This window comes from Neovison vison, chromosome 5, assembly GCF_020171115.1.
Source record: "Neovison vison isolate M4711 chromosome 5, ASM_NN_V1, whole genome shotgun sequence".
Taxonomy (NCBI): domain Eukaryota; kingdom Metazoa; phylum Chordata; class Mammalia; order Carnivora; family Mustelidae; genus Neogale; species Neogale vison.
Window position 1 is genome coordinate 166,219,252 of NC_058095.1, and position 23,610 is coordinate 166,242,861.

At 63.2% G+C, this 23,610-nt stretch overlaps 1 protein-coding gene across 7 annotated transcripts in view; it reads left to right on the forward strand.

Moving 5' to 3' along the window:
* ATP11A (ATPase phospholipid transporting 11A) overlaps positions 1–23,610 on the forward strand; it is a 103,575-nt gene that overhangs the window by 52,947 nt on the left and 27,018 nt on the right. For all 7 annotated transcript variants that reach the window (XM_044250136.1, XM_044250141.1, XM_044250134.1 and 4 more), the window contains exons 5-17: positions 100–207; positions 1,965–2,093; positions 3,910–4,013; positions 4,488–4,538; positions 6,937–7,001; positions 7,460–7,541; positions 8,604–8,754; positions 9,069–9,266; positions 11,911–12,084; positions 13,115–13,278; positions 14,489–14,560; positions 15,682–15,755; positions 18,808–18,911. In XM_044250136.1, the coding sequence (XP_044106071.1) occupies positions 100–207; positions 1,965–2,093; positions 3,910–4,013; positions 4,488–4,538; positions 6,937–7,001; positions 7,460–7,541; positions 8,604–8,754; positions 9,069–9,266; positions 11,911–12,084; positions 13,115–13,278; positions 14,489–14,560; positions 15,682–15,755; positions 18,808–18,911 (1,476 nt within the window). The remainder of the gene's footprint in view (positions 1–99; positions 208–1,964; positions 2,094–3,909; positions 4,014–4,487; positions 4,539–6,936; positions 7,002–7,459; positions 7,542–8,603; positions 8,755–9,068; positions 9,267–11,910; positions 12,085–13,114; positions 13,279–14,488; positions 14,561–15,681; positions 15,756–18,807; positions 18,912–23,610) is intronic.

The following is a 23,610-nucleotide window of genomic DNA, read 5'->3' on the forward strand; positions in this document are numbered from 1 at the left end:
ATGGTCATGGCCCACCTGGCACGTCCAGGGTGGTGGGCCCAGGGCCAGGGACCCCCATGGCCTTCGGCTCCCCCCAGTGGGCGTCTCCTCTCCCCCCAGGGCTATGAGGACTGGCTTCGCCATAAGGCAGACAACGCCATGAACCAGTGCCCGGTGCATTTCATCCAGCATGGCAAGCTGGTGCGGAAGCAGAGCCGGAAGCTGAGGGTAAGCCGCGGGCGCGTCCTTGACCCAGCCCGGGAACAGTGGGCACCCAGAGGGCTTTGCTGACGCCAGACCTGTGCCGGGCATTGCTTCTCTCCAGCACAGGCCGCCCACGCCCCACACCCTCCCCACACCCTCCCCCCCAAGCCCCGCACCTGCCTGTTTGCGGAACTTCCGTTTTTACTGGAGCAGCACCCAGCGCTCTTGGAGTAGTCGGTGTCGCAGACCCACAGGGCGCAAACGGCTCCCACCCCCGACAGAGGAGGCTCCAGGACGCTGTTAGAAACCTTGTTCTAGAGCATGGCAAGTTCCGCGAGCCGGGAGCTGAGATGCGGAACCGAAACCCCCCGAAGGCTGTGTGTTCCCGGTTTGGGGGAGCTGTGCCGGACGGACCGGCAGAGTCTGCGAGGGCGTTGTCCGCGTCACTCACGGGGATGGTTTTCACACCCGCACGAGTGGGCGGGGCACCCCGTGGCACGGGCCAGCGTGGGGTCCCTAAGGCTTGTCCCTGAGGAGTTAGTGTGAGCCCGGACGGAGCCGGCTGGGCCCTCCAGCCGCCTTCTTGCGCCCCTCTGCGTCTCATCTCTGAAGCCCCCATCCCCCACCCTGTGCCCATCCCCCATCCCATGCCCATCCCCCCCCCCGTGCCCATCCCTCATCCCATCCCTTCCCACTGCCCTCCCCTCCCCCACGCCCTCCTGCTCCTCCCATCCCCCTTCCTAGCCCCTCCCCCTCCCCAGTCTCATCCCCCCTCCCCTGACCCTGTGCTCCTCCTCTCTCCCCACCCCTCCCCCCTTCCACCCAACCCAAGACCCACCGGAAGGCCTGCTCCTGGGTCGCCGGCAGACCGGCCGTCTCAGCGAACCGAGTCTGACATGTGTTATACACGCCGCCCTGTACATTTTGTAAGATTTTAAGCAACATTTTTTAAAGTTATTTCTTTTGTTAAAGTCCTCTCTGCGCCCTGCCTGGGGCGTGAGCTCACCCGCCGCCCCCTGCATCTTCTTGGTTCTGTAAACATCCCTGTCGGGTGTTTGGGCTTCTGCTGAGCTCCCCTCCCTCTGCCTGACGGGTGGTGACTTCCCGGCCGAGCCGGGTCCGGGGCTGGTGCTGGTGCACCGGGACACACGCTCACGGGCCCGTCATGCCCTTCCCCTCAGTGACCGCGTGTCCTTTGCGGAGCCTCCGTGCTTCCGGTGAGCTGACCCGGACCTCCGCCGGCAGAAAACTGTACTTTTAATGCTCTGCCGTGGGACACGTCTGCTCCGTGGCCGGCCGGTGTGAGACAGGGCGAGGCCCCTCGAGGAGAGAGTGCCCAGCGGTCCGCCTCAGGTTCCGTTACCTCCAGGCCGTCGTGGCACGGACGGAACCGTGCGGGCCGCATCTGGGGTTGGGTCCTCACTCAGCCGACTCCTCTGCATCCCGCCCCTGGCCCGCACACCTGCGCACACCCGCCAGTCGAAGGAAGTCTCGAGATCGACACCTTCCTGCGGGGGGCGTTCCCAGACTCGTGAACACACACCCGAACGCGTCCGGCTCAGGCGTGAGGGCTAATCGGGTTACGGGACTTTGTGGTTTGAGTACGAGTGAGGCTTCGTGGGCCTAGAGTTGGTCTGTGGACACCCACACCTGGTCTTCCCGCGGTTTGGGCAGAAGCCCCGGCGAGCAGCCCTTCCCCTTCACACCCACTCATCTCCCTGCAGATAAAGAGGCCCCTGCCCCCCGGGGCCGCCACCCAAGGCCGTCTGTCTGTCCCGCAGGTTGGGGACATCGTCATGGTCAAGGAGGACGAGACCTTCCCCTGTGACTTGATCTTCCTGTCCAGCAGCCGCGGCGACGGGACCTGCCACGTGACCACCGCCAGCTTAGACGGAGAGTCCAGCCACAAGGTAGCTGCCTTTCCCGGGGCCCCGCGGGGCGTCGTGTCAGCTGCGCTGTGTGGCTGGCCCCGTGTCCCCGTGGTGGCCAGCCCAGTGTTCCCAGGGGTCGCGGAGAAACCCGGGCAGCCGAGCTGGCCGCACGACTCCTCGCTCTGCTTCTCCCCATATCCCGCTGTTCCCTGTGCCCCGTCAGCACCCACGACCGCCAGCCACTCGAGTTAACTGAGGGGACTGGATGCTCTTAGCTGTGTCACTGAGCGGAGGGCCAGGTACAAGGAGTAGATGGTGGGAATTTGGAAAACTTCGTTTTAATGCTTAAGATTAGTGTGTTCGCTAGCCTGGAGTTAAGTGAAAAGGCGCACAAGAGTGGAGATTTTGAGGACTGACACTCCAACGTGTCCTTTTGTTCAAGTATCTTAAGGATTTTCTGAACTTGGGATTGGTTTCTTAGACTCAGGGTGGAAGTCTGTACTGCCAGGTGGTACTACGAAACTGTAATTAGCAGTCCAAAGAAGAGAACAATCACAATTTCAAGGATTTCATTATTTTTAGAAAAATGGGAGCTTCCAAGGAGTTTAGGAACGTGAGCGTGGCTCCGTGGACCCACCGTGTCTGAGGCATTGGTGATTCATGGTGGGATTTCTGTGGTGGGAAAGAGACACTTTATGAATACTTCAGAGCATCGTATCAGCCCTGTGGGACTTCGGGAAAACTTTCCCGTGTGTGATCCCGAGAGGGCGACCGTTCTGGCACGACTGATTGTAAACCACGCAGACCTGGGCGGGCAGAAGCGCCTGGGAGAGTCGGGTGACTGTGGGGTCACGTGTCTGAGCGTGGCGGTCACGATCCCCTGTCCCTGACACCCAGCAAGCCACACGGCCCCTGGCTGTGGGCACCCAGCGGCTGCTCATGCCCGTCCTGCGGGAGGGATGCCCCAGCGTGGCTCGTGGGCAGCTGTGGCAGGTCTGGTGAGCCACGGCTCTCCGGATGTGGTGGCCGTTGCCTCATCCAGAGCTGGTGGGCACCCGCGGCCCCTGCTACATGACTGGGCTCAGCGTCCTACTTGTGGCTGATGTCCCGTCTGCTCATCTGAATTGACCTGGGTGCTGGGGTTACTGACCTTTCCTTCACAGACCCTGGGGCTCCTGCTCCGGTCACGGTTGTGGCCCGTGTGACCTTGGGCAGGCATTTTTAACCTTCGCAGTTTTCACGTCCTGAGCTGGGACAGACCCTTCTTCCAGGGGCTCTTGGGAGACATGCCTAGAAGATCCCCTTACGTCCCCGGGGTGCAGGGGGCCCCCAGATGTTCGAGGTGTCACAGCCACTGTCATTTACCTCCCATGTCCATCCATGGCGCCCTGTCCCGCCCAGCACGTGATTGCACGTTCAGAGCCACGCTGTGCCCATGTGCCCTCGTGCCCGGGCTTTGAGCCCACCTGCTTGCGTTAGTGGTCCCGTCTGGGCCGGTGTATTCACTGCCCGGGTCACGTTAGAACCTCCGTCCTTGGCCCCCAGACCCACCGCCTTGGACACAGGGAGCCAGGCCTTCAGGGCCCTGGGCAAGCGCGAAAGTATTTTCTCCTGGATGATTGCCAGTGGCACCTTGAGCTTTGTTCACTTGCTGACGCGTGCAGACTCTGGTGTGCGCACAGCACACGACTTACGTGTTCACGGCTGCGTTCTCCCTGACACGGCACCGTGACTGCGTTCTCGGGCTTAGTGCTGGGTGCAGCAGGGGACACATGGCGTGGCCTGCGTTGGAGATCTGGCGGCCAGGTGCGCGTCCCTCGCTCGGTTGTGAAGGAGATCTGTTGTCGCTCTGCAGACTCACTACGCTGTGCAGGACACGAAGGGCTTTCATACTGAGGAAGACATCGACGGCTTGCACGCCACGATCGAGTGTGAGCAGCCCCAGCCCGACCTGTACAAGTAAGTCTGGTCCGCGCTCCCTGTGGTTACGCTCCCCGCCCCCGGGGGCCGGCCCTGCTGTCCACCGCGTGCAGCCCTGCTGTCCGGCGCCGCGCTTGTCAGGAAAGAGCATGCATGTCGCTGCTGAGAGGTGAAGACCCAGCCAGGAATAAGATAGTTCACTGTTCCATAGTCCAGCAGCATTAAAGCCTGTAGCTACTTCTGCGAACGTTTGGGCTGGCCTAACAGAAGTAAGTTGATGGAAGAAGAGTAACTTTCTGTAACTCGAGGAACCAAGTTTAAGGAAAATCGTTGGAGTCATGGGTGAATAAGGACAAAAAATAAACGAAGGAAGGGGGAGGAAGCCGGCAAGCTTTTGGCCAGGCACGCGGCCCTCAGTGGAGCTTCGGTCCCGGCGGCAGCAGACGGGGTGGACAGCAGGCGTCCGGCCCCTCCCCCGCAGCCGCGGCCCTGACCTGACTTCTGTGTCATCAGGTTCGTCGGCCGCATCAACGTCTACAGCGACCGGAGCGACCCCGTGGTGAGGTGAGGGCTGCGCCGTCAGGTTACCGGGAACTCTTGTCCTCGCCGTCCGACGCTTCGCTCTCGACGCTCTGTTGCGTTTGGAAGCCGAATTCTGCCTTTCCAAAGACCCGGGTCCCGCGGTCTTCTCTGCTCCGGTCGAGTGTTGCCTCCGCGCCAGCGGCTGACGGAGCTCCTGGGACGGGTCTCACGGTGTTCGGCGCGCGTCCGGCGCGAGGCCCTACGTGCGAGGGGCCCGCGCGTCTCCACAGACCAGTGTCTTCAACCATAAAGCTGGGCCGTTGCTGCCCCGAGGCCGCGTCTCCTCGAGGTCCTTGAGGGACGCTGTTTTGACCCCAGATTGTGTCTGGACTTAAGGGGGCAGGTCTCCTCTGCGGGCCGTGTGGGTGGGAGGTGCGTGTGGTCACCTGCTTCATCGGGGCGGTCTGGGATCGGTCACGCCCACGGGTTGTGGACGAGGACCCGCACCCACCAGGTACGCAGCGCCCGGGACCTGCCGGCGGCCGGACACGTGTGGCCCACTCCCATCGGCGCTGGCCGTCCTGTGGGGTGTCGTCTGTGCATCGTGTCCGGGTCTAGTGGGTCCTGACTGTCGAGGTAACGGAGGTGGACGGTGTAGGAAGTTGGTTTGGAGTAGGATCCAGAGCCGACCTTTTCTGTAACCCCTGCCTCTCCTGTGTCGGAGAGACATTTTTCTGTCCACTTACGCGGCCTCCAAATGGTCAGCATCCTGGTGTGACCTTGTGTGTCGAGAAAAGTTGCCCAGAAGTAGAAATCATCGCAGTGGGAAATCGATGGTAACCAGTGTGAGATCCCGGGGTCCCTCTTGAAACCGTGTCACAGAAATTGTTTGTGCGCGTCCTGAGTCACAGCCATCGTCCGTCCGCATGTTCGCGGTGCCTCCGAGGGGCTGTGGTCGTGCCAAAACAGACGCTAGTCTATAGGACGCTCCTAGCGTCTGTGCAGAAACAACCCGCATTTCTGTGTCCTGTGAGAAGCACTGTTGGAAGGATCGGGATTTATTGGGATTAGAAAGGATTCGAAAGCTTGGGGTTTATTCACCTTGTCGCCGGGACGGATCAGGAGTAAACTCCCGACTCCCGCTGCCTCACGTTCAGACGATGTTTCATGCTGAGCACGGGAAGCCCGTGGCTAATGCACCTCGCAAGCTGGAGCTAATTCCTGTTTTGCTCTTTAAGGACGTACACTGTTGGGCCAACTTTCACCTTTTGGGCGTTACAGGTGCTCGTGAACTCGTGGTGTGAGGGGGTATTATGTCTCCCAGGTCCTCATGCCCTCGCAGTCCTGTCCAAACTAGAGGCAGGGGACTTCTTAAAGTAAATTGCGTCTCACTTCCCAGACGTGCTTTCTAAAAAGGCCATTTGTTTCCGTGAGACGGTCCCGAGGCATCGTGAGCATACCGCTCGCGGAGGCTGACGGTCCTCAAGGGGGGCCCGGCAGGGCGTGTGCCGCCCCGGGAGCGTCTGTGGCGGCCAGGTCTAGCACGAGGGCCGGGACTGTGGAGCCGCCCTGGGCGGATGCGTCCGGTCAGGTGTCCCCCAGGGAACAGTCTCCTGCCCTCGTCCTCAGGGGGAGGTGGCCCCAAGCCGCATCGTCTAACTCGCCGGCGTGCCCGCGTCTGTGGCGTTCATAGGCCCCACGCACTGTGGCACGGGAGAGTCGCGAGCACACGTCCCTGCGCTCTGCAGACGCGGTCCGTGCAACGCTGCGCCACCAGCGTCCGCGGAGCTGTTTTCGGCTTCCCGCTCTTGTCCACTCGTGGGAAATGAGCAGTGAGGAAGCCGGGGGGAGCCCAGGGAACACGAACCCCCGGAGGCAGAGACGGGGTCTGTTGCTCACGGCCGAGTCCCATGCGCTTGGGGCCGGCGTGTTCTTCGTGACTGATCTTAACTTCCTTGATGGCTTCCTGCTGAGGTAGCAGGGGCAGGGGAGCGTCCAGATTGCGGGGCCGCCTGCACGCAGAGGGTCCTCGTGGTTGGACAGCTGGGGGGACGCACACAGTGTTCCCCAGTTTGAAAGTGGACCGGACCCCGCCGACTCGTGGAGGCTCCCCAAGGATGTGGTAGAAACAGCGGAAGCCTCTCGAGTCTTCTCGGAGACGGGCCGTCTGTCCGTCTGCGCGGGCTGACGTGGCCCCTCCAGGGAGCGGGCCCCGTGAAGGGCCGCCCGCCAGGTCCTTCTGCAGAGCGGGTCTTCCTTCCCAGGGCGGAGGCCACGCTCTCCCACGGAGTCGGGCAGCTTCCGCGATCCGAGTGTAAGCTACTCCACGCTTACACGATTTCCTCTTGAAACCGAGTCTGTCAGGGCCCGGCCTCGGTTCCCACCCGGAGCACCTTCTTCCGTCCGCCCCTGCCCCACTCTGGTCCTCCTGTCTTTGCAGGCCCCTGGGCTCGGAGAACCTGCTTCTCAGGGGAGCCACGCTGAAGAACACAGAGAAGGTCTTCGGTGAGTGTGCGGGCTCCGTGGCAGCCCGAGGACCCCGTCCTGGCGCGTCGCCCCCGCCCGCGAGGCCGTGCTGTCTGACGGTCGCTTGTGCGTTGAGCATCTGTGGTTTCTGGGTCGGAAGCTTAAGTTCCGGTCGGTAGGAGAACGCACATGCCGCGGTTCTGCACGTCTCTGCGAACGGCTGCGCTTCTCCGGCGGCCTCCCCCGCCCTGAGCGCTGTTCTGGTTTTGTAAGGGAGGCAACTTAAACATGGGCTCGTGTGCCCAGTTTCCGAAAACCCAGCATGGTCCGTCTGACCTCCGGGAGAAAGCAGAGATGGATCTCTGCGGGAACGGAAAGTGCTTCTTGAGTCGGAGGGTCCCCGGCAGCGCGTCCTGAGAGGCGCGTGGGGAGGCGAGTGCGGTCAGTTCTGCTGCCGCCGTCACGACGGCTCTGACGTGGACTCTCCTGCCTTACAGGTGTTGCCATTTACACGGGCATGGAAACCAAGATGGCCCTGAACTACCAGTCGAAATCCCAGAAACGATCTGCTGTAGAGAAGTGAGTCTGGGGTGCAGGGCCCACGACCCAAAACCGCCATGCGCCCCCGAGACACGACAGCTTTTCCCTTTGGCCTCGTTAGGAATTCCGTCCTGGTCTCTAGGGCGCTGGTGCCGCAGGGTGTTTAGGTAGACGGTCTTGATCTGCGGGGGCACAAGTGACCCCACACCTTGAGTCCACATCTGCAGGCCCCCCGTGTGGACGCCGAAGTCCTGGCCACTCCTCTCGCCGGTGCACGAAAATGTCAGAATTGGGTCAGTTTCAGCTTTTCCCAAGGAAAGTGTGAGCAGAGCAAACAGTGCTCTCTTCCTTTAATGGTGAAATCCTGACGATAAGTCAGGTATGAAGTTACAGTCGTGAGACAACACGGCCCAGAATTTTGTCTTCTTTGCCTTTTGTTCACGTGAGTCCCTGCCTCGAAGTGGTTATGACTATTTAATACGGAGCTGTGTGGGGCCTGGATCTCTGCGAGACGGTGAGGGGGCCTCTGCCTGCCCTCGGCAAGGTGGTCTCAACGGGGCCCTGGGTCTCTCTGTCCATGGGCGGCTGTCCCAACGTGAAAACGGAGATTTGGCTCTCCGTAAGCAAGAACGCTTTGTCTCCAATGTCTGCTCCGATGAGCAGCTTCCAGGAACGGATGCCGGGAGACAAGCCTTCACTGAGACACTGGGCAGGGGTTCTGTGTTTCTCCTGTTCAGGGCATCTCCCTGCCCCTTCCCCGGTGGTGATCTCTCAGTGTATCACTCCCTGGTCGACAGTTTGTGGCAGAGGACTGGACTTCCGGATGTCCTGATCTTAGACCCCCAGACCGCGCAGTCCACCGCGTGGCCGCGAGCACCGCTCTCTCCTGTTTTCAGAACTTTCCTGTGGCCCCTGGAGTCACACGCCTGTGGTCACAGGAGGGGCTCCGACGACTGGGGGCTTCTGTTCTCACGCTTACCGTGCCGGCGGGTGGGGGCTCTCCATCACGGTGCTCCGGTCTCCGCGGCCCCCCCGTCCTGACGCGTGAGAAAGGCTCCTCAGCCCGCAGTCACTGGGTGTCGCTGCTGTCTTGTGTTGCAGATCCATGAACGTGTTCCTCATCGTCTACCTCTGCATTCTGATCAGCAAAGCGCTGATCAACACCGTCCTCAAGTACGTGTGGCAGAGCGAGCCGTTCCGAGACGAGCCGTGGTATAACCAGAAAACCGAGTCGGAAAGACAGAGGAACCTGGTACGGAGCGCGCCCCCTTGGCCGTGACCAGACGCCCCGTGGGCTGCTGTCGCGAGAACGCGGCAGGCGAGCGCCTCGTCTTGACGGGCGTCTCCGTCGTGGAGACCCGTCGCCTCCCTGCCGCTGGCCCAGGGCCCCTGTCTCACTTGGGTGTTTGAGGGGAGGGTCCGGACGGGGGTCGGCTGCCACGGCGTGAGCCCCCAGCGCAGGATCCCGTCCTCAGAGCGTGGCTGCGTTCATGAACGGCCGGTGCAGCCCGGGCGGGACTCGGGGCCGCCGGCCAGGTGGGCGCGGGGCTCACGCGGGGCTCTCAGCTCCTCAGGGCGCTCACCGACTTCCTGGCCTTCATGGTCCTCTTCAACTACATCATCCCCGTGTCCATGTACGTCACGGTGGAGATGCAGAAGTTCCTGGGCTCCTACTTCATCACCTGGGACGAGGAGATGTTTGACGAGGACACGGGGGAAGGGCCTCTGGTCAACACGTCGGATTTAAATGAAGAATTAGGACAGGTCAGTACCCACGGCACGCCCCCCACCCCCCGGGGTGGCGGGCGAGCACGTCCCTCTGCGTTCCGTCCCAAGCACCCGGACCCTGTGAGACCTCGGCACAGTCTCAGGTGGTCGGGGGAAAGGCTTCCCCTGTAAGCCATTCCCAGAGACGCATCCCTCGACTCCCAGAACACGGCGTGACGTTGGCCTTTCACACTTTACGTGACAGTTGACGGGGTTCGCTGCGTACGATTTATGCACAGCTAGCTGCGTTCGCCGGTTGCCCGTGGCCTGGGTGAGCGGTGCTTCTTCTGGGTGCTAATGCTGGACGTTCGGGGCGTCCTGACCCTGCCGGCGCTGCGCTCCGCTATTCCACCTGCTTTCCTTCCCTGAGCCCACAGTGAGCTCGATTTTAAGATGAGTCCAGGGAGACCTCACGGCTTGGTGTGGCGCAGGCTTCAGACTCCTGCCCCACAGCCCTGCTGTTTGCTAATGGTGGTGGCCGAGCTCTTGGCACTGGAACGTCTTGATCTGTGCGGGGGCCGCGGCTCCGTACACCCGTCCCTCCAGAGCACCGTGCAGAGTGCTCGCTTCGGCAGCACATATACTAAAATTGGAACGATACAGAGCACCGTGCAGAATTTGACGTCGGGGCCACGGTGTCTGCCGCGGTGTGTGCCGCAGCCACCACGGGGGTGGGAGGGCCGCCCAGGGCTGCCTGGGTGAGGGGCAGAGCCGTGCACGCCTGTCCATGAGACCCGGACCACAGCTCCTTCTTCCTCGGGACACAGCTCTGGAAAGGCCCATCCCCTGGCCCAACCCTTCTTTGCCTTTATGTTGCAGGAAAAATCATTTGGTAAACGGTAGCTCACTCATTTTTAAAAATGAAAAAACAAAGTAAGAAATTTGGGGGAGTAGTTTTGCAAACAGGCCATTTTAAAGATTTTATTTGAGAGCATGCGCACACGGCGCGTAGAGGGACAAGAGGGAGAGAATCTCCCGCAGACGCCTCGCTGAGCATGGTGCCCGACATGGGGCCCGACCTCACGACCTTGAGGTCATGATCTGAGGTGATACCGAGAATCAGATGCTTAACCAACGGCACCACCCAGGCGCCCGCCAACAGGGCCGGGTCAGGCTGTGGCCTCCAAGCTCTGCCCCCACGAGGCCCCTGAGGCCTTCTGGGAATGGACGCAGACTCAGCTGGGGACCCACTGCCTTCACCCGCTGGGTCCCGGGTACTTGTTCCCGAGAGGTAACATCCTTACGGATGAGCCCGGGTTTCCAGGCGACTGTTCTGCCGTGGCCGCGGGTGGGTCTGGTCCCAGACAGGTGCACGGAAGCCCCGACGCGGCCACCTGGCAGCAGAACAGCTTTAGGTCTGCACGTGTCACGTCGTGTCTGTGCACGGTCCCTGCCGCGTGTTCCCACGGCGTTCCCGGAGGAAAGCCCCTTCTGTAAGGAGAAGCGTGGAGCGGTGCTCGGCACAGGCATCTATTGACAATTACCGTGGGAGGGTTGTGGACAGGGTTTCAGAGGACGGGGCCTCCAGGCTGCCCGGGGGGTTCAGTCAGTGAAGCCTCTGCCTTCGGCTCAGGTCCGGATCCCAGGGTCCCGGGATCGCGCCCCACGTCGGGCTCCCTGCAAAGCGGGCAGCTGCTTCTGGATCTGCCCCTCGCTGTGCTCTCGCTCTCTCTCCCTCGAAGAAAGTAAAGTCTTTTTTTTTTTTAAAGTAGAAGACGGCTTCCCGAGACGCTCATTGTCGTCGTCGCTCTGGGGAAGGGGCCGGTGACTTAGGCCGCACTGCCACCCCGCTGGGGACTGTCGCACGCGGGCCGCCTTCCTGCTCCTCGCTGTCCGGAGCACAGGGAGGGGCGGCAGGTGCCGGCCGTGCCCTCACAGCTGGCTTGCGGAACCGGGCGCAAAGGGAAAAGGCATTTTTGGCGGAGGGGGCAAGACCGAAGAGAACGGTTTGCAGAGACCACGTGAGCAAGCAGACGGTGAAGCGCTTGGCCACGTGTTACTGTGTCTTCTCCGTGCCGCCTTCCTGCACTTTAAGCCTCTCCCACGCTGCCTCCCGCGTGTTCGGGGCAGCAGGCAGGTCTCAGCCGGCGGGGACATCCCGTGCCGTCATCTGGAATCCTGTTATTCCTGATGAGCACGTAATCGGAATGGGTCTGAGTGGAGGGTTAACGCCAGGTACGGTTTTCCGTCGGAAATCTGTTCCGCCCTTTTGCCGGGTTCGGCTTCTGTGTTCTCGGTGGTGCGTGGGCTGTGACCTCCCAGACCCTGCTGAGTAAGTGTGGGCCCGTCTTCCCTGCATCCTTGATTTTTTCGCTGGAGAAGCTTTACGACCCCCGTCCCAAGTCTGTCTCTCCGAGGGGGAACAGGGAGACCCCGTCTTCTGGGGAACGGGAAGGCCTCGCGTGCCCGTCCTGCGCAGCTGGGTCGGGGCTGCTGCGCCTGGTAGAGGCTGGAGGAGGCTGGCGAGCCGGCCACGCACGGTCCCCCGGCGGTGTGGGCGGCCGTCAGGAGAGGCCCCTTCCTGCAAGGAACGTGACGTCAGGAAGCCAGGCCGTGCCGGTGCCCAAGTCCGCGGTGGCCCCTTCCTCCCCGAGGAGGTCGCAGCCCGGGCAGCTCACGCCGCGGCGCTGTGTGTCCGCAGGTCGAGTATATCTTCACGGACAAAACCGGCACGCTCACGGAGAACAACATGGAGTTCAAGGAGTGCTGCATCGAGGGCCACGTGTACGTGCCACACGCCGTCTGCAATGGGCAGGTGCTCCCCGGGGCCGCCGGCATCGACATGATCGACTCCTCGCCGGGCGCCGGCGCCAGGGTGGGTGGCCACGCCCCCTGCACCTGTGTTCCTGGGTGTCCCTGCTGCACCGCCCCGGTTCCCGAGCACAAGGCCGACCGGCGCCGCCCCATGTCCCTGGGTCCCTCGCGACTTCCACTGGGAGTGTGGGACGTCACCCTGTCCTGCCACGAGTCCACAGTCACGGTCACAGTCACGGCTGTGCGAGAAGCCACTGGGAGAGGGAAGGCAGGGCACGTGGTGGGCCGAGAGCCAAGTGTGCACACCACATGTCTGCTCACGCGTGTGCACAGAGGCTCGAGCACGTACACACGGAGCACGTGTACACACGCACACAGTCGTGCCCCACTCACGGATTCATAGTGACGCGCACTCATCCTGCACGTGGGTACACATGCCGCACGCGCACACACGCACACACGCGGGGACACGTGCCCGTGCATGGCACACAGCCAAGTGCTGTGGTTCCAGACGTCCGCGTCTCGGGGAGGTTCTGTGACCCCTCCCCGTGTCCACAGGGTCAGTGAGGAGACCATCCCGGAATCTTTGTGGCCGCAGAGCCCTGTCAGGGTCCCCTGGAAACAGGACAGCTCGCCTTAGCGGGCAGTACAGTGGCAGCCCTGGCGACCGAGGGTACCCCCAGCCTGCCTCCCAGTTCCACACGGAAGCCGCTCTCCACGGCAGAGTGTCTCAGAGGGAGCCCCATGGTCTGTGCCCACCTGGGTCTCAGCCACACTGCAGGGCCCCTGGGAAGGCGGTCGAGGGTCCCCAGGGCATCCTGGCTCCCGGATGCTGAGTTCACCTCCCCTGACCTTGACCCGGTGCCCTCACCTTCCCTGACCTTGAGCCGGTGCGCTCACCTCCCTCACTCCGACGTGCGGGGGGACGGCGAGAAGCCACACTTCCCCTCCTCCCGTAGGCCCCAGAGGGGAGACTCGCTCCTGCCCCCCAGCCGTGGCACGTGTCGCCCGTTGTCCCGTCTTCAGCGCAGTGTCTGTGCCCGCGAAGCCGACGGGGTGTCGATCTGTGGGGCTGTGCTGTGCTTTCACAGGAGCGAGAGGAGCTGTTCTTCCGGGCCCTGTGCCTGTGCCACACCATCCAGGTGAAGGATGACGACGACGTGGACGGGCCTCGGAAGTCGCCAGACGGGGGGAAGTCCTGTGTGTACATCTCGTCTTCTCCCGACGAGGTGGCCCTCGTGGAGGGCGTCCAGAGGTACGTCTCTGGGCGGGTCTGGCAGGTGGGGGCTCGTCCCGGAGCGTCTGGAGGCTGCTGGGCCGGGAGGCTTGCTGCAGGGTGGGTGGGCCGGCGGAGCGTCCCTCGGCACGCGGCCCACTGCCCACGTGACCAGCCGCCGTTTCCGCTGCCGGACTCTGTCACTGCTGCGCTCCTTCGCCTAATTCCGTCTGGGTGTCCCCTGTTCGGTGCTCGTTTGTCCTCCCCGCGGTGACGGCCGGCCGGCTGCGTCTCGGTGGCGGCGGTCGGTATTCTGGCCTGACTGGTGTTTCGCAGCCTGGTCGTGGCACCAGCGTGTCTGTGGTGTCCGCTGAGCTTGTCTCGAGGCCGGCTCTCGTTCCCAGGACGGCCGCTCCGGGTTCTTGTTGGGATGCGTGGCTCACGTGTGCTCGCAGTAAACCCCTGGCTGTGGGTGCTCTTCCTCGCGTCCCAAGCGGTGGCTCCCCCGACTCCCGACGAAGGTGTGAACAGCGTTCCCCGCGCTCTGCGGCAGGCCTTCCCGGTCCGTCCCAACGAGTGCGCCGAACACACTGTGTGTCCAGTTAGGGCGGACCGTTCCGCCAGCCACGGCGCGCCGCCCCCGGAAGGCTGCCGGCCCGTGCTGGGCCGAGGGGACACCCTTCCCCACGGTGGCCCCCTTGCATCGCCGTGTCCTCGTCCCGGTCTCTGAGCTCCTGGCGGCGTCCAGAAGCCACCCCTGCCGTGTCTGCTCCGCGGCACTCGGGTGTGCTGGTGGAGCACGGGCTGTCACGTGGTCCCCGCTCCACGGACGCTGGCCGACTGCGGGCTCTGCATCGCGGTCCCTCTTTGGGAAAACGAGAGGGTCGTCCCGCAGGCTGACAGTCTCTCAGGATCCTTGTGTGACGCGGCCGCGGGGCTGAACAGCCCCACTGCTCAGGAAGCCAGATGCGGCCCCTGTGGACGGGCCAGTCCCCACACCCGCCCTTGTCCTGGAGCACGCGCTGCTGCTTACCAGTCCGAGGGCAGAGTCCGTCGCAGTTCCGGTGGCTCTCGGGGCGCGTCTCGAGCAGTGACTAGAGGACCCATTGCCTCCGTCTGTGGCCCAGTCACGGCCTCTGTCTTACCAGAAGAGCTTCGTTCTGACGAGGAAGCTTTCCCCGACTTGAATAACGTGTGGGGGAGAAGCGTCCGAGCTGGGAATTAAGCTCTGACCGCCTCCTGCTTGCAGGCTGGGCTTCACGTACCTGCGCCTGAAGGACGGCTACATGGAGATCTTGAACAGGGAGAACGGCGTGGAGAGGTGAGCTCGGCCCGCAGTCTTGGCGGGGCCCACGTTCCCGGTCCCACCCCACGCTGGCCTCCCCTTCCTCTCACGGCGGCCCTGGACCGTCGCCCACCGGCCGGTCGGTCAGAGTGTGTGCCGGGAGCCGTCCCAGATGAGGCTTCTCGGGAGTCCCTGCGGCGCGTGGGGTCTGACCCCAGTGGCCGTACGACGCCGGGTTCCCCAGTCGCAGGTTGCCCCGCACAGGGTCCGAGCGAGGGCGCGCGGGTTGCTTGTGGTTCCCGCTCTGTCTCCAGGCACCACACGCGTTCAGTGTTCGTGACCGGGTCCGTCAGGGGGGCTGGTCCCACACACGGAGGGCGTATCTCCAGCTCGTCTTGGAGCTCCGCCTCCTCACAAATAAACCTGCAATAACGGGTGCCGCAGAAACGGGGCAGAGGACATAAGGCTTGGCGGTTCTAGCCCCAGAGACCCTTGGATTTTAACGTTTCCTTAAGAAGCATAAACTCCTGCACTGGCAGGGTGGTGAGCCCCTGACCAGACCAGCTGCCGGTCCTCGGTGGGCACAGAGGGCTTGTCCCCAGGGTGCTGGCGGCCGTGGGAGCCGCGCGACCGTCCACGGAGGGCAGAGGCCCGCCCACCGTGGGGCTCCTGAATCCCGGCTGGGGTCTGTGGGCTGTGGGAGTTTCTGGAGGCGTCAGTCCAGGGGGGCTGAACTGCTTTCAGTGTTTCAGATGTCGACAGGCATCACGGTCTGCTGATAATGACTGCACAGGCCGACCGCGCATTGGTTTTGTTTTTTTTTAAATGGTTTTTCAAACTCCAAGGACCCCGGTGTAGCTCAGATACGGCCTGTGTGTTTAGAATTCAGGGGCGTGAGCGTGTACTTTGTGTGCTGGACAGACGTCCAGGGCACCTTGGGCTGGGGGTGAGCCCGCGGGAGCCTGGCCTCAGCCTCCCCTCCACGCAGCCACCAGGAGCCCAGCGCCCGCCCCGTGGATCCCGAGGGCACAGGCGGGCGGGCGGTCAGGCCACAGGACGCCCCAGGTGCTGTGCTGCGCGAAGTGCCGTGCTAACCCAGATTCCGGGACTGTGAGAGCCGGAGAGGGAGGAAAAGCGATTTCTGATCTCTTTTTCAGGTTTGAACTGCTGGAAATTTTGAGTTTTGACTCAGTAAGAAGGAGAATGAGCGTGATTGTGAAATCCGTCACAGGTAGGAATGTCTTTTTCCTTCGAGTTTTCGAATTGCACGTTGTGGCGGTTTTACTCTCGTGCTTACCTGTGTGGGAGCTCGAGGACCCAACCGCTTGTTCTGTCTGAAAACACCGAGGTGAGCAGGGCACGGGCCCCTCGGCTTCGTGGCCGCAGGTGCGGTCCTGGGGCTCCTGGGCTTTGTACCTGGCACAGGTGCAGCCCCCATGGGCCCCACATGGCTGGCAGGACGTGCAGGGGCTCGCGTCCCTCCCTGCGGCCGCCACACACGGCAGCCTGACGCCGCCCGCCCGCAGCCTTCCGGGCTCCCGCCACCGCGTCCGTCCTGAAGACCCTGCCAGGCCCTGAGGCGCCTGCTGTGCCCAACAGACGCTTCTCCAAAGCTGAGCACTGACCCCCTGAGCTACCTTCCCTGACCCCTACTCGGGCCAACCTCAGTTGCCTGTTTCCACCCGGAGGCCCTCTTGCCGGTGCGACGTTTCCAGGGAGGGGCAGCGCACCAGGCACCTTGTGGGACGCCTTCTTGCTGCCATGGTCAGGTGAGCTGTCCTGGCCGGGGCCGGGAGCACCCAAGGACAGCAGCCAGCCGCGTCTCGCGGGCTCCCTGCCGCGCGGCTCCACTCAGTTAAGGCACCCGCAGTTGCGGAACGGCCTCTTAGCCGACGCTGCAGGATCTCGGTCCTTCTTACGTCTTAAAGCCGGGCGCCACCAGGCTGTGTCCGTGTCTTTGGAAAGTCACCTGGTAAGCGGCAGACGCAGCCCACCGCCCTGAGCGTGCACGGACTCTGAGCCGGCCGAGGGAGCGGGAGGCACGTGGGGCATTCTGGGTCAGCCGGTGTCACTGCTCGCACGGGAGGCACGGGCGGCCGATGCCTGCCCTCCAGCAGGGCCCTGGTGACGCGGTTCTGGGGCTTGCGCCATGGCTCGCCTTACTCCTCAGGCCGTAGAGGACGGTGTGAGGTGGCCGGGCGTGTTGTTGGGCAGAACCCTGGGACTCACTTCCTGGGGCGCTGGGCGAGCCTGGGCGAGGCCCGTGGCAGCTCTGGGCGCGGTCCCTGCGTGGTCCCCACACCCCTGAGCCTGGCGGCGTGGTATCCTGGCACAGCCCAGCCAGGGAGACTTGTGCCAAGCACTGGGGATGTAACAAGGTGTCCGTGCTGCCTGGCATGCGGGGAGACAGTCCTCCGCTCGGGCCAGCTGGTCGTGGGAGAGTCCCGTAAGGCCGAAGGACACGGTCTGGTGTGCGGGCGCGGTCGAAGCCGTGTGGTGGCCTGGGGGGAGGGTGTCGGGTGGGAACCAGACGTCACTGGTCCTTTGCCCTGTGGGTGCCCTGCGGGGACGGATGCGGATGTGCCGTCTGGCCGCTGAGTCGCGTCTGGGAGACGGTTCCCCGTCGCAGGCCCGACCGCACCGCAGGGAGTGGGGCAGCGTTACTCAGCAAGCCCGCCCCCTCCGTGCTCCTGAGGGGTTGGGGACCCTCAGAGTGGGACCCTCGGAGACCCCTGCCACCTTACCGCAGGAGGGCTCCGCGGAGCTCCAGGAGGAGTCAGGCCGGGCCCGGGCCCCCTTCCATGGGGAGACGTCCGCCCGTTCTGGGGGTCCCCGCAGATCCGCAGGCTTCCCAGGACAGACCACGGCACCAGTTAACTCAGGAGAAGTTTGAATAATGGGTTAAGCGAGTCCTTCTTTGCATAGTAACGGATCCCCAGGGGTGAGGCTCCTGGCTCTGGTTTTCCAGCCTGACGGATGCGCGAGACCACGAGCCTCTGCGGCCAGTGAGGGCGCGGCTGCCCTAGGGCTGTGAGCGGCCTTAGCCACGGCTTGCTGCACGGCAGGGACACCCGTGTGGGCACGCCTCTGCGTGGTGGCTCCGTGCTGGCTTCCAGAACTCTGTTTCTTTACAGAACAAAGTGGTTTTCACTCCAGATGTTTTTACGTCAGAGGCTGTTGTGACCGAGTCCCGGGGCCAGACGTGCCCCAGCTGGACCACGTGTGCCAGGCAGTGATAGGTTGACACAGTGACCTGAGCCATTACCATAAATCCTCACGGTTGCTTACGAACGTAGCGTTGGAGAGCGCATGGTGGTGCCTGGACTCGCCCTTCTTGCTGGAAACTGTGTCTGAGGAAGTTAGGTCTGGTGTCCGGAACGGGTCCTGCCCAGGCTGGTCGTCGGCCCAGAGTCTGGCCACAAGCCCGCACGATTGGCGGGCGTGTCCTGGGGGTCGGGCTCTCTGCCCCGCGGGACCCCGTCCCGCTCCACATGCTGGTGGCCCGGACGTCATGACGCTGTCCTTTCCAGCCGTGGGTTGACCTCAGCCGTGGTCTAGTCTCGGGACATCTGTGGGCATCCCTTTGCTGTCTGGGGCGTTTTGCTCTGTGTGCCACGAGCGTGTCCCTGCTGGGGTCAGCGGGGCCCCAGGTTCCATGGCCACATTCAGGCGCCCTTGTCCAGGTCCCGTGCTCTCCAGGAGCCACGTGCAAACGCAGCTGGCTGGAGGGCCACGTGGACACTCGTGGCTGGCAGAGAAGGCGCCCCGCCTGCGGGCTTGTCGACCAGAGCCGGCCTCGTCCTTCTTCTTCTCTCCTCTTGGTCTCGCCGGCTTCCCCTGCTGACCCGGACGAGAACATCGGTTTATCTCACGGGGCAGTGTGGGTCTGCGGTGCAGGCTTGTGCGAAGCCGTGGGGACGTCTCCTGGGCCGTGGGGGACGCCTCACAGCACGCGTTCGTGGGTCTTGCTGGGGTGAAGGGTGACGAGCCCTTGGAGGCAGCGTCTCGTGGGGCTCTGTCCCATGACCTTGCCCGGGGGCCAGAGGGCAGTGGGGCCTGTTTTCCTCCTGGTCTTCCTCCTGGTCCTCAACGGCCTGTCGATCTGGGGCTGTGGGAAAAACGACTTCTTTCTCCCGACTGCACGCGGTGACGGGTCTCGGGCAGCGTCTCTGACGCTCTCAACGCGGACGTTCCTGTTCCTGCTGCTTCGTAGAAGCGTAACGTGCAGAATGATCTCGTTCTCCCTACGTGTAACTGAACGTCTTGTGTCCTTCCTTCCTTAGGAGAAATCTATCTCTTCTGCAAGGGAGCTGATTCGTCCATATTTCCCCGGGTGATAGAAGGCAAAGTCGACCAGATCCGGGCCAGAGTGGAACGCAACGCAGTGGTGAGACGGGGCTGGGGGCGGCCCCCGTGCCTCACGCCGGGAGGGCGGCTGCAGCGCGTCCTGCTCTGTCCGCTGAGGGACGTGCTCTGGGGGCCACCTGTGCCGTACGTGGAGCCGAACCCACGGGACGCCCCGGGGTGGGGGACGCTGCGGGGTGTCCGCGGGCGTTGTGTCGCGTCCCGTGGGGTCTCCGTCATCGTGAAGCCAGCGTCCTTGGCGTCTCCCCCGCGTGGTTCCCGCACGTCTCTGCCCCAGGCAGTGCCATGTGGTTGGCCCGCTTGCCCGAGCTCCGGCCCCCGCCGGCAGGTGCGCCGCCAGTGCCTCTGACCCTGTCCACCCGGCCCCCACCAGACCCTACGCCACAGACCGTGGCGGCCCTGCACAGCCTCGTCCCCCCTGCTGCAAACCACAGAATTTCACGTGCCCATCGTTACGAACCCAGCAGGGTCTGGTCAAGGTGTTCAGCTGTGCTCTCGCCGACGGGGTGGACCCGAGTAAGCTCCTGCTCACAGAAGTGTGGGAGAAGCGCCCCCAGACTCAGCTCCGGGAGGCTGGAGTGCCACGGCCCTAGGGCAGCCGCTGTGCGCTCGTTCCTGGCAGTGTGGCCCGCGTGGCGGGTGTGCCTGCAGCTCTGGCTGTGGTCCCCAGGCCCCTGACACCTCCTGGCCCGGGGAGGGTCTGCGCTGAGGCCCTGAGCCCACAGGGACAGGCAGGAGATACTGCTTGGAGGTGACTGAGCTCTAGTGTTGGGGTCACGGTTGGTCAGCCTGCTGCCCAGAGGCCAGGGTCCCGGTCAGCCTGCTGCCCAGAGGCCAGGGTCCCAGTTGCACAACAGGACGGGGGGCTTCTGCGAAGCGCCTGCACACACGTGCTCACTGCCGTCTCGGGGCCCTGAGTGTCGATTCCCACTCGCCCGGTCGTCCCCGCGGGGGCAGCCCATCTGCGAGTCAGTACAGCAGCAGATCTCCAGCCACGACGGCACACGGCTGGATGCCGGCCGAGCAGGTCAGCGCACCTGCCGGGCCTGGGCCCGTCCACCCTCTGCGTGGACGCTGGCCACACCCAGTCCCAGCCCGGACCCCGGGACCTCAGCCCAGGACGCTGAAAGGATGCTCCTGCCGCTCTGGGGTCTCTGTCCACCCCCTTCTCCGGGGGACCGGGGCATCCACACCAGCCTCAGAGATGGCGTTTCCTCACCTGCGCACGGGCGGCCGGCGGTGTGGTTTCTCCGTCCGCGAGGCCCTTATCCCGTAACCAGCTTTAAACTCTCCCATCCAGGCTCCTTCGTGGCCTCCTTTGGAGCAGCTCCGGGGACAGACGGCACTCTGTGGCGGAGCGAGGGCGGCCGTGCCTGGGCGCATCAGGGCACGTGGGCTCACCCGGTCTCCCCTCCGGCTCCAGTGCACTCACCACCGTCCGCGGCTGCTCGGTGGCCCCTGCTGGGACCCCTCTTGCCGCCCCGGGGCATGTCTGGCGGGCCGTCGTGCAGAAACAGCCGCATGTGTGCTGGGATGGGCTCACGTTTCCTTTCCCTCGAGGCGCCTGCTGTCTTCGCTCTCTGTGTCTCTTTGGCGGCCGCTTTCGGGGTCACGCCTGCTCAGGCTGCTCAGGCCTCTTGGGTCTGGGGGTCTGTGGTTTTTTGAATCAAGCTGGGGAGTTTTCAGCCAGTGTGTCTTACGACGTACCCACCTTACGACGTACGCAGCGTCCCCACCTTTCCCAGAACCGCAGTGCCCTGTGGGGAGCGTACGTGGTCATTGCGGGCCCCTGGGTCTTTTCTTCGAAAATGTCCTCGGTTCTGTTTTGGGTACTTTCTGTCACCCTGTCTTCATGCCTGTTCTCTAGCGAACTGTGTCTCGTCAGTCCCAGGGTGTGGCCGGGTCCATCTCATCTCAGACGCTGGGCTTTCTCTCACCTGCACGTCTGGATTTAAGTTTGGGACACGTGAATCACGTGGCGGCCGTTGGACGGTTTCTCCGCCAGCTCTGCCCTTGGTGCTGGGTCTGCGTCCGCCTCAGCTGGGGGTCGTGTCCTCGCCGTGGGTAACGCTCCCTGCATCCTGCTGGCCTTTGGCGGTCTGGTGCGAGGATGTCCACCTGTGGGCTGCCCCGTGTCTGCGTCAGCCACGGCTCAGTTCCCGGCGCAGTTCTGTTCAGACAGTGGCTTTCTGACCTGTGACGTGGGTCCAGGCATCGCTGGGGCGGACCGAGTTCCTCCCTGTCCAGAGACAAAGCCCCTGGGGACTGTGGGGTCTCCCACCTGGCTCCTGGGACGGCTCCGTCCCCCTCCCTCCTGATGGTTTGTCCCCGGCCTGGAGAGCCCCTTACGTGCCCAGCGGTCCTCTGTAGACGCTCACGGAGGCTCCCGGCCCCCCCGGCCCTGCCCCCGCAGCCTGTGTGCCACCTGCAGGCACCCGGCATTCAGGACAGTGATGGAAACGTGACGGCGCAGAGGGGCCAGCGGTGGCTTCTCACAGGCCGAGCCGCGTCCACGGTGTGGACCCGCCCCCACCCCTTGTTGTTGGGAGACATTCGGGCCATTCCCGGAGTGAAGCCACCGGAAATAAACCCGCCTGTAACCGGTCCGGGTCGTGCGGACACAGATTCCCACGTCTCCGGGATACGCGGCCCGGAGCGTGATGTCAGCATCTAGTGTTTTAAGAAACCCCCACCTGTTTTCCGGCGTCCGCCCCGTCGGGCGCCGCACACGCAGGTGACAGCCGCGCCCACCCAGGCCGCGGCTCCGCGAGCACGAGCGCCTCCTCGTCCTCGGCAAAACGTCCTGCTGTGTCTGCTGCCTTCTCTCGGGATGGTCCGGCGCGATGTTTCTGTGTTGTTTGGGTTGAATTTTAAGGGTTCTTTCAAGGTCGAAGGCGTTAACTCCTCCATGTGTTTCTTCCACGTCAGCGGCCGCTTCCTCTCGGCGGGGCCTTTTGCCGAGCCTCTGGCTGTAGGTTTCCGACTCGGGGCCGTGCATCTGGCGTGTCTCGCCTGAGCTGTGGTCGCCGCTAGGTGCCGAGTGCGTCTCCTGTTGTCTTCCGCGAGGTTCGCATTGGTGTGGTTTACGTTTCAGTCTGTGACACGTTTCTCGTCGTGCTCAGGATGTGGAACTAGACTCGGCCGGGCCGCCGTGCTCAGCACGGGATTCACCGGTGTCGATGGCGGTGTCACCCCCAAGGGAAACCGAGCCCACGGAGCAAGATCTCCCCTCGCACGCCGCCAGCCCCTGCTGACCTCTGCCCTGCCCTCCGTCCCCGTGCGCTTACCTCTGCTGGTCTTTTGTGCACTTGGGCTCCTGCGGTGTCTGTGCCCTCGAGGCTGCCTTCCCTCGCTCAGCATCGCGTCCTCCGTGTCCCTCCAGGCATTGCTCTCCCCGAGCCTCGCGCCTTTTATGGTGGAATAACATTCCGCCACGTGGGTCCACTAGACGGGCCACAGTTTGTCCATCCGTGTGTGGACACGCGTCCGGCGGCTGGAGAGGTGGTTGTGGGGACGCTGGTCCCGGGGTCTGTTTGGGGCCCGGCCTGCGGGACTCCATTCACGCGCCCAGGGATGGAATTGCTGGGTCACGTGGGGACTCCCGTTAGTTCGAGTCTTGACGAACGGCCAGACTGCTTCCCACAGATGCTGCGCTGTCACGCATCCCCGCCAGATGCACACGAGGGCTTCAGGTTCTCTGCGTCCTCGTGGGCGCGCCAGTGTCTGCTTTTGTTACAGTTCTGTGCTGGGTACACAGTGGCGTCTCACTGTGGCGCTGACGGCATTTCCGTCACAGCCACGGGGCCAAGCGTGCATTCTTATGCTGCTGACCATTGGGAGGGCTTCGCACAAGGGCCCCTTCAGACCCTTGGCCCGTTTTTAAACTGGGCTGTTTGTTGTTGTTATTGTTGGCCGGTAGGTGTTCTTTATATATTCCGGATCCTAACGCCTTGTGGGGCGTGTATGTGATTTGTGACTGTTTTGTTCTTTTGGCTGCGTTCTCACTCTCTTGATAGTGTCCTTCGATGCAGACACTTGTAGGGTTTAGCCCAGTGCAGTTTATCTCCCGTGCTCTGCTGCCTGCGCGTTTACTGTCGCATTTACAAAACTGTTGCCAAACCTGAGGTCCTGAAGATGTTCCCGTGCTTTTCTTCGGAGTCTGCTGCTTCTCGCTCGCACGTGGACGCCTGTGACCCATTCCGAGTTAGCTTTGTAAGTGCGGGAGGACGGTCCAGCCTCACTCTCCCGCAGGTGGCCGTGTGTCTTCCCAGCTCTGTTGTGGGACGGATGCGTACCCTGTCGGTTGGTCCTGGCGCCCACGTCAGGAACCCCCCGCCGTGCACGGGAGGCTCAGTTCTGCCCCATCATTCTTTGGCATGTCGCCAGTGGCACGGTTCTGACGGCTGTCCCTTTCCAGGAAGTTCGGCGATCCGGAAGTGTGCGGCCTTCAACTTTGTTATTCTTTTATGAAACTGTAAGCTGATCTCAGAACTTTGAGACGCCACAAAATGTTAGGATATGTGTAGCCCTCTGTTGCTGGGGGGTCACTCTGATTCTATGGAGGGCTTCGAGTGTTGTTCTTGGGATGGGAAGCTCCAGTCCATGCACTTCGGACACATTCCCTTTCCCTCAGTCTCCTGAAATTTCTCCTGGCAACACATTGTAGTTTACAGTCTGCAAATCTTTTACCTTCTTGATGCAACTGATTGTTGTGTGTTGAC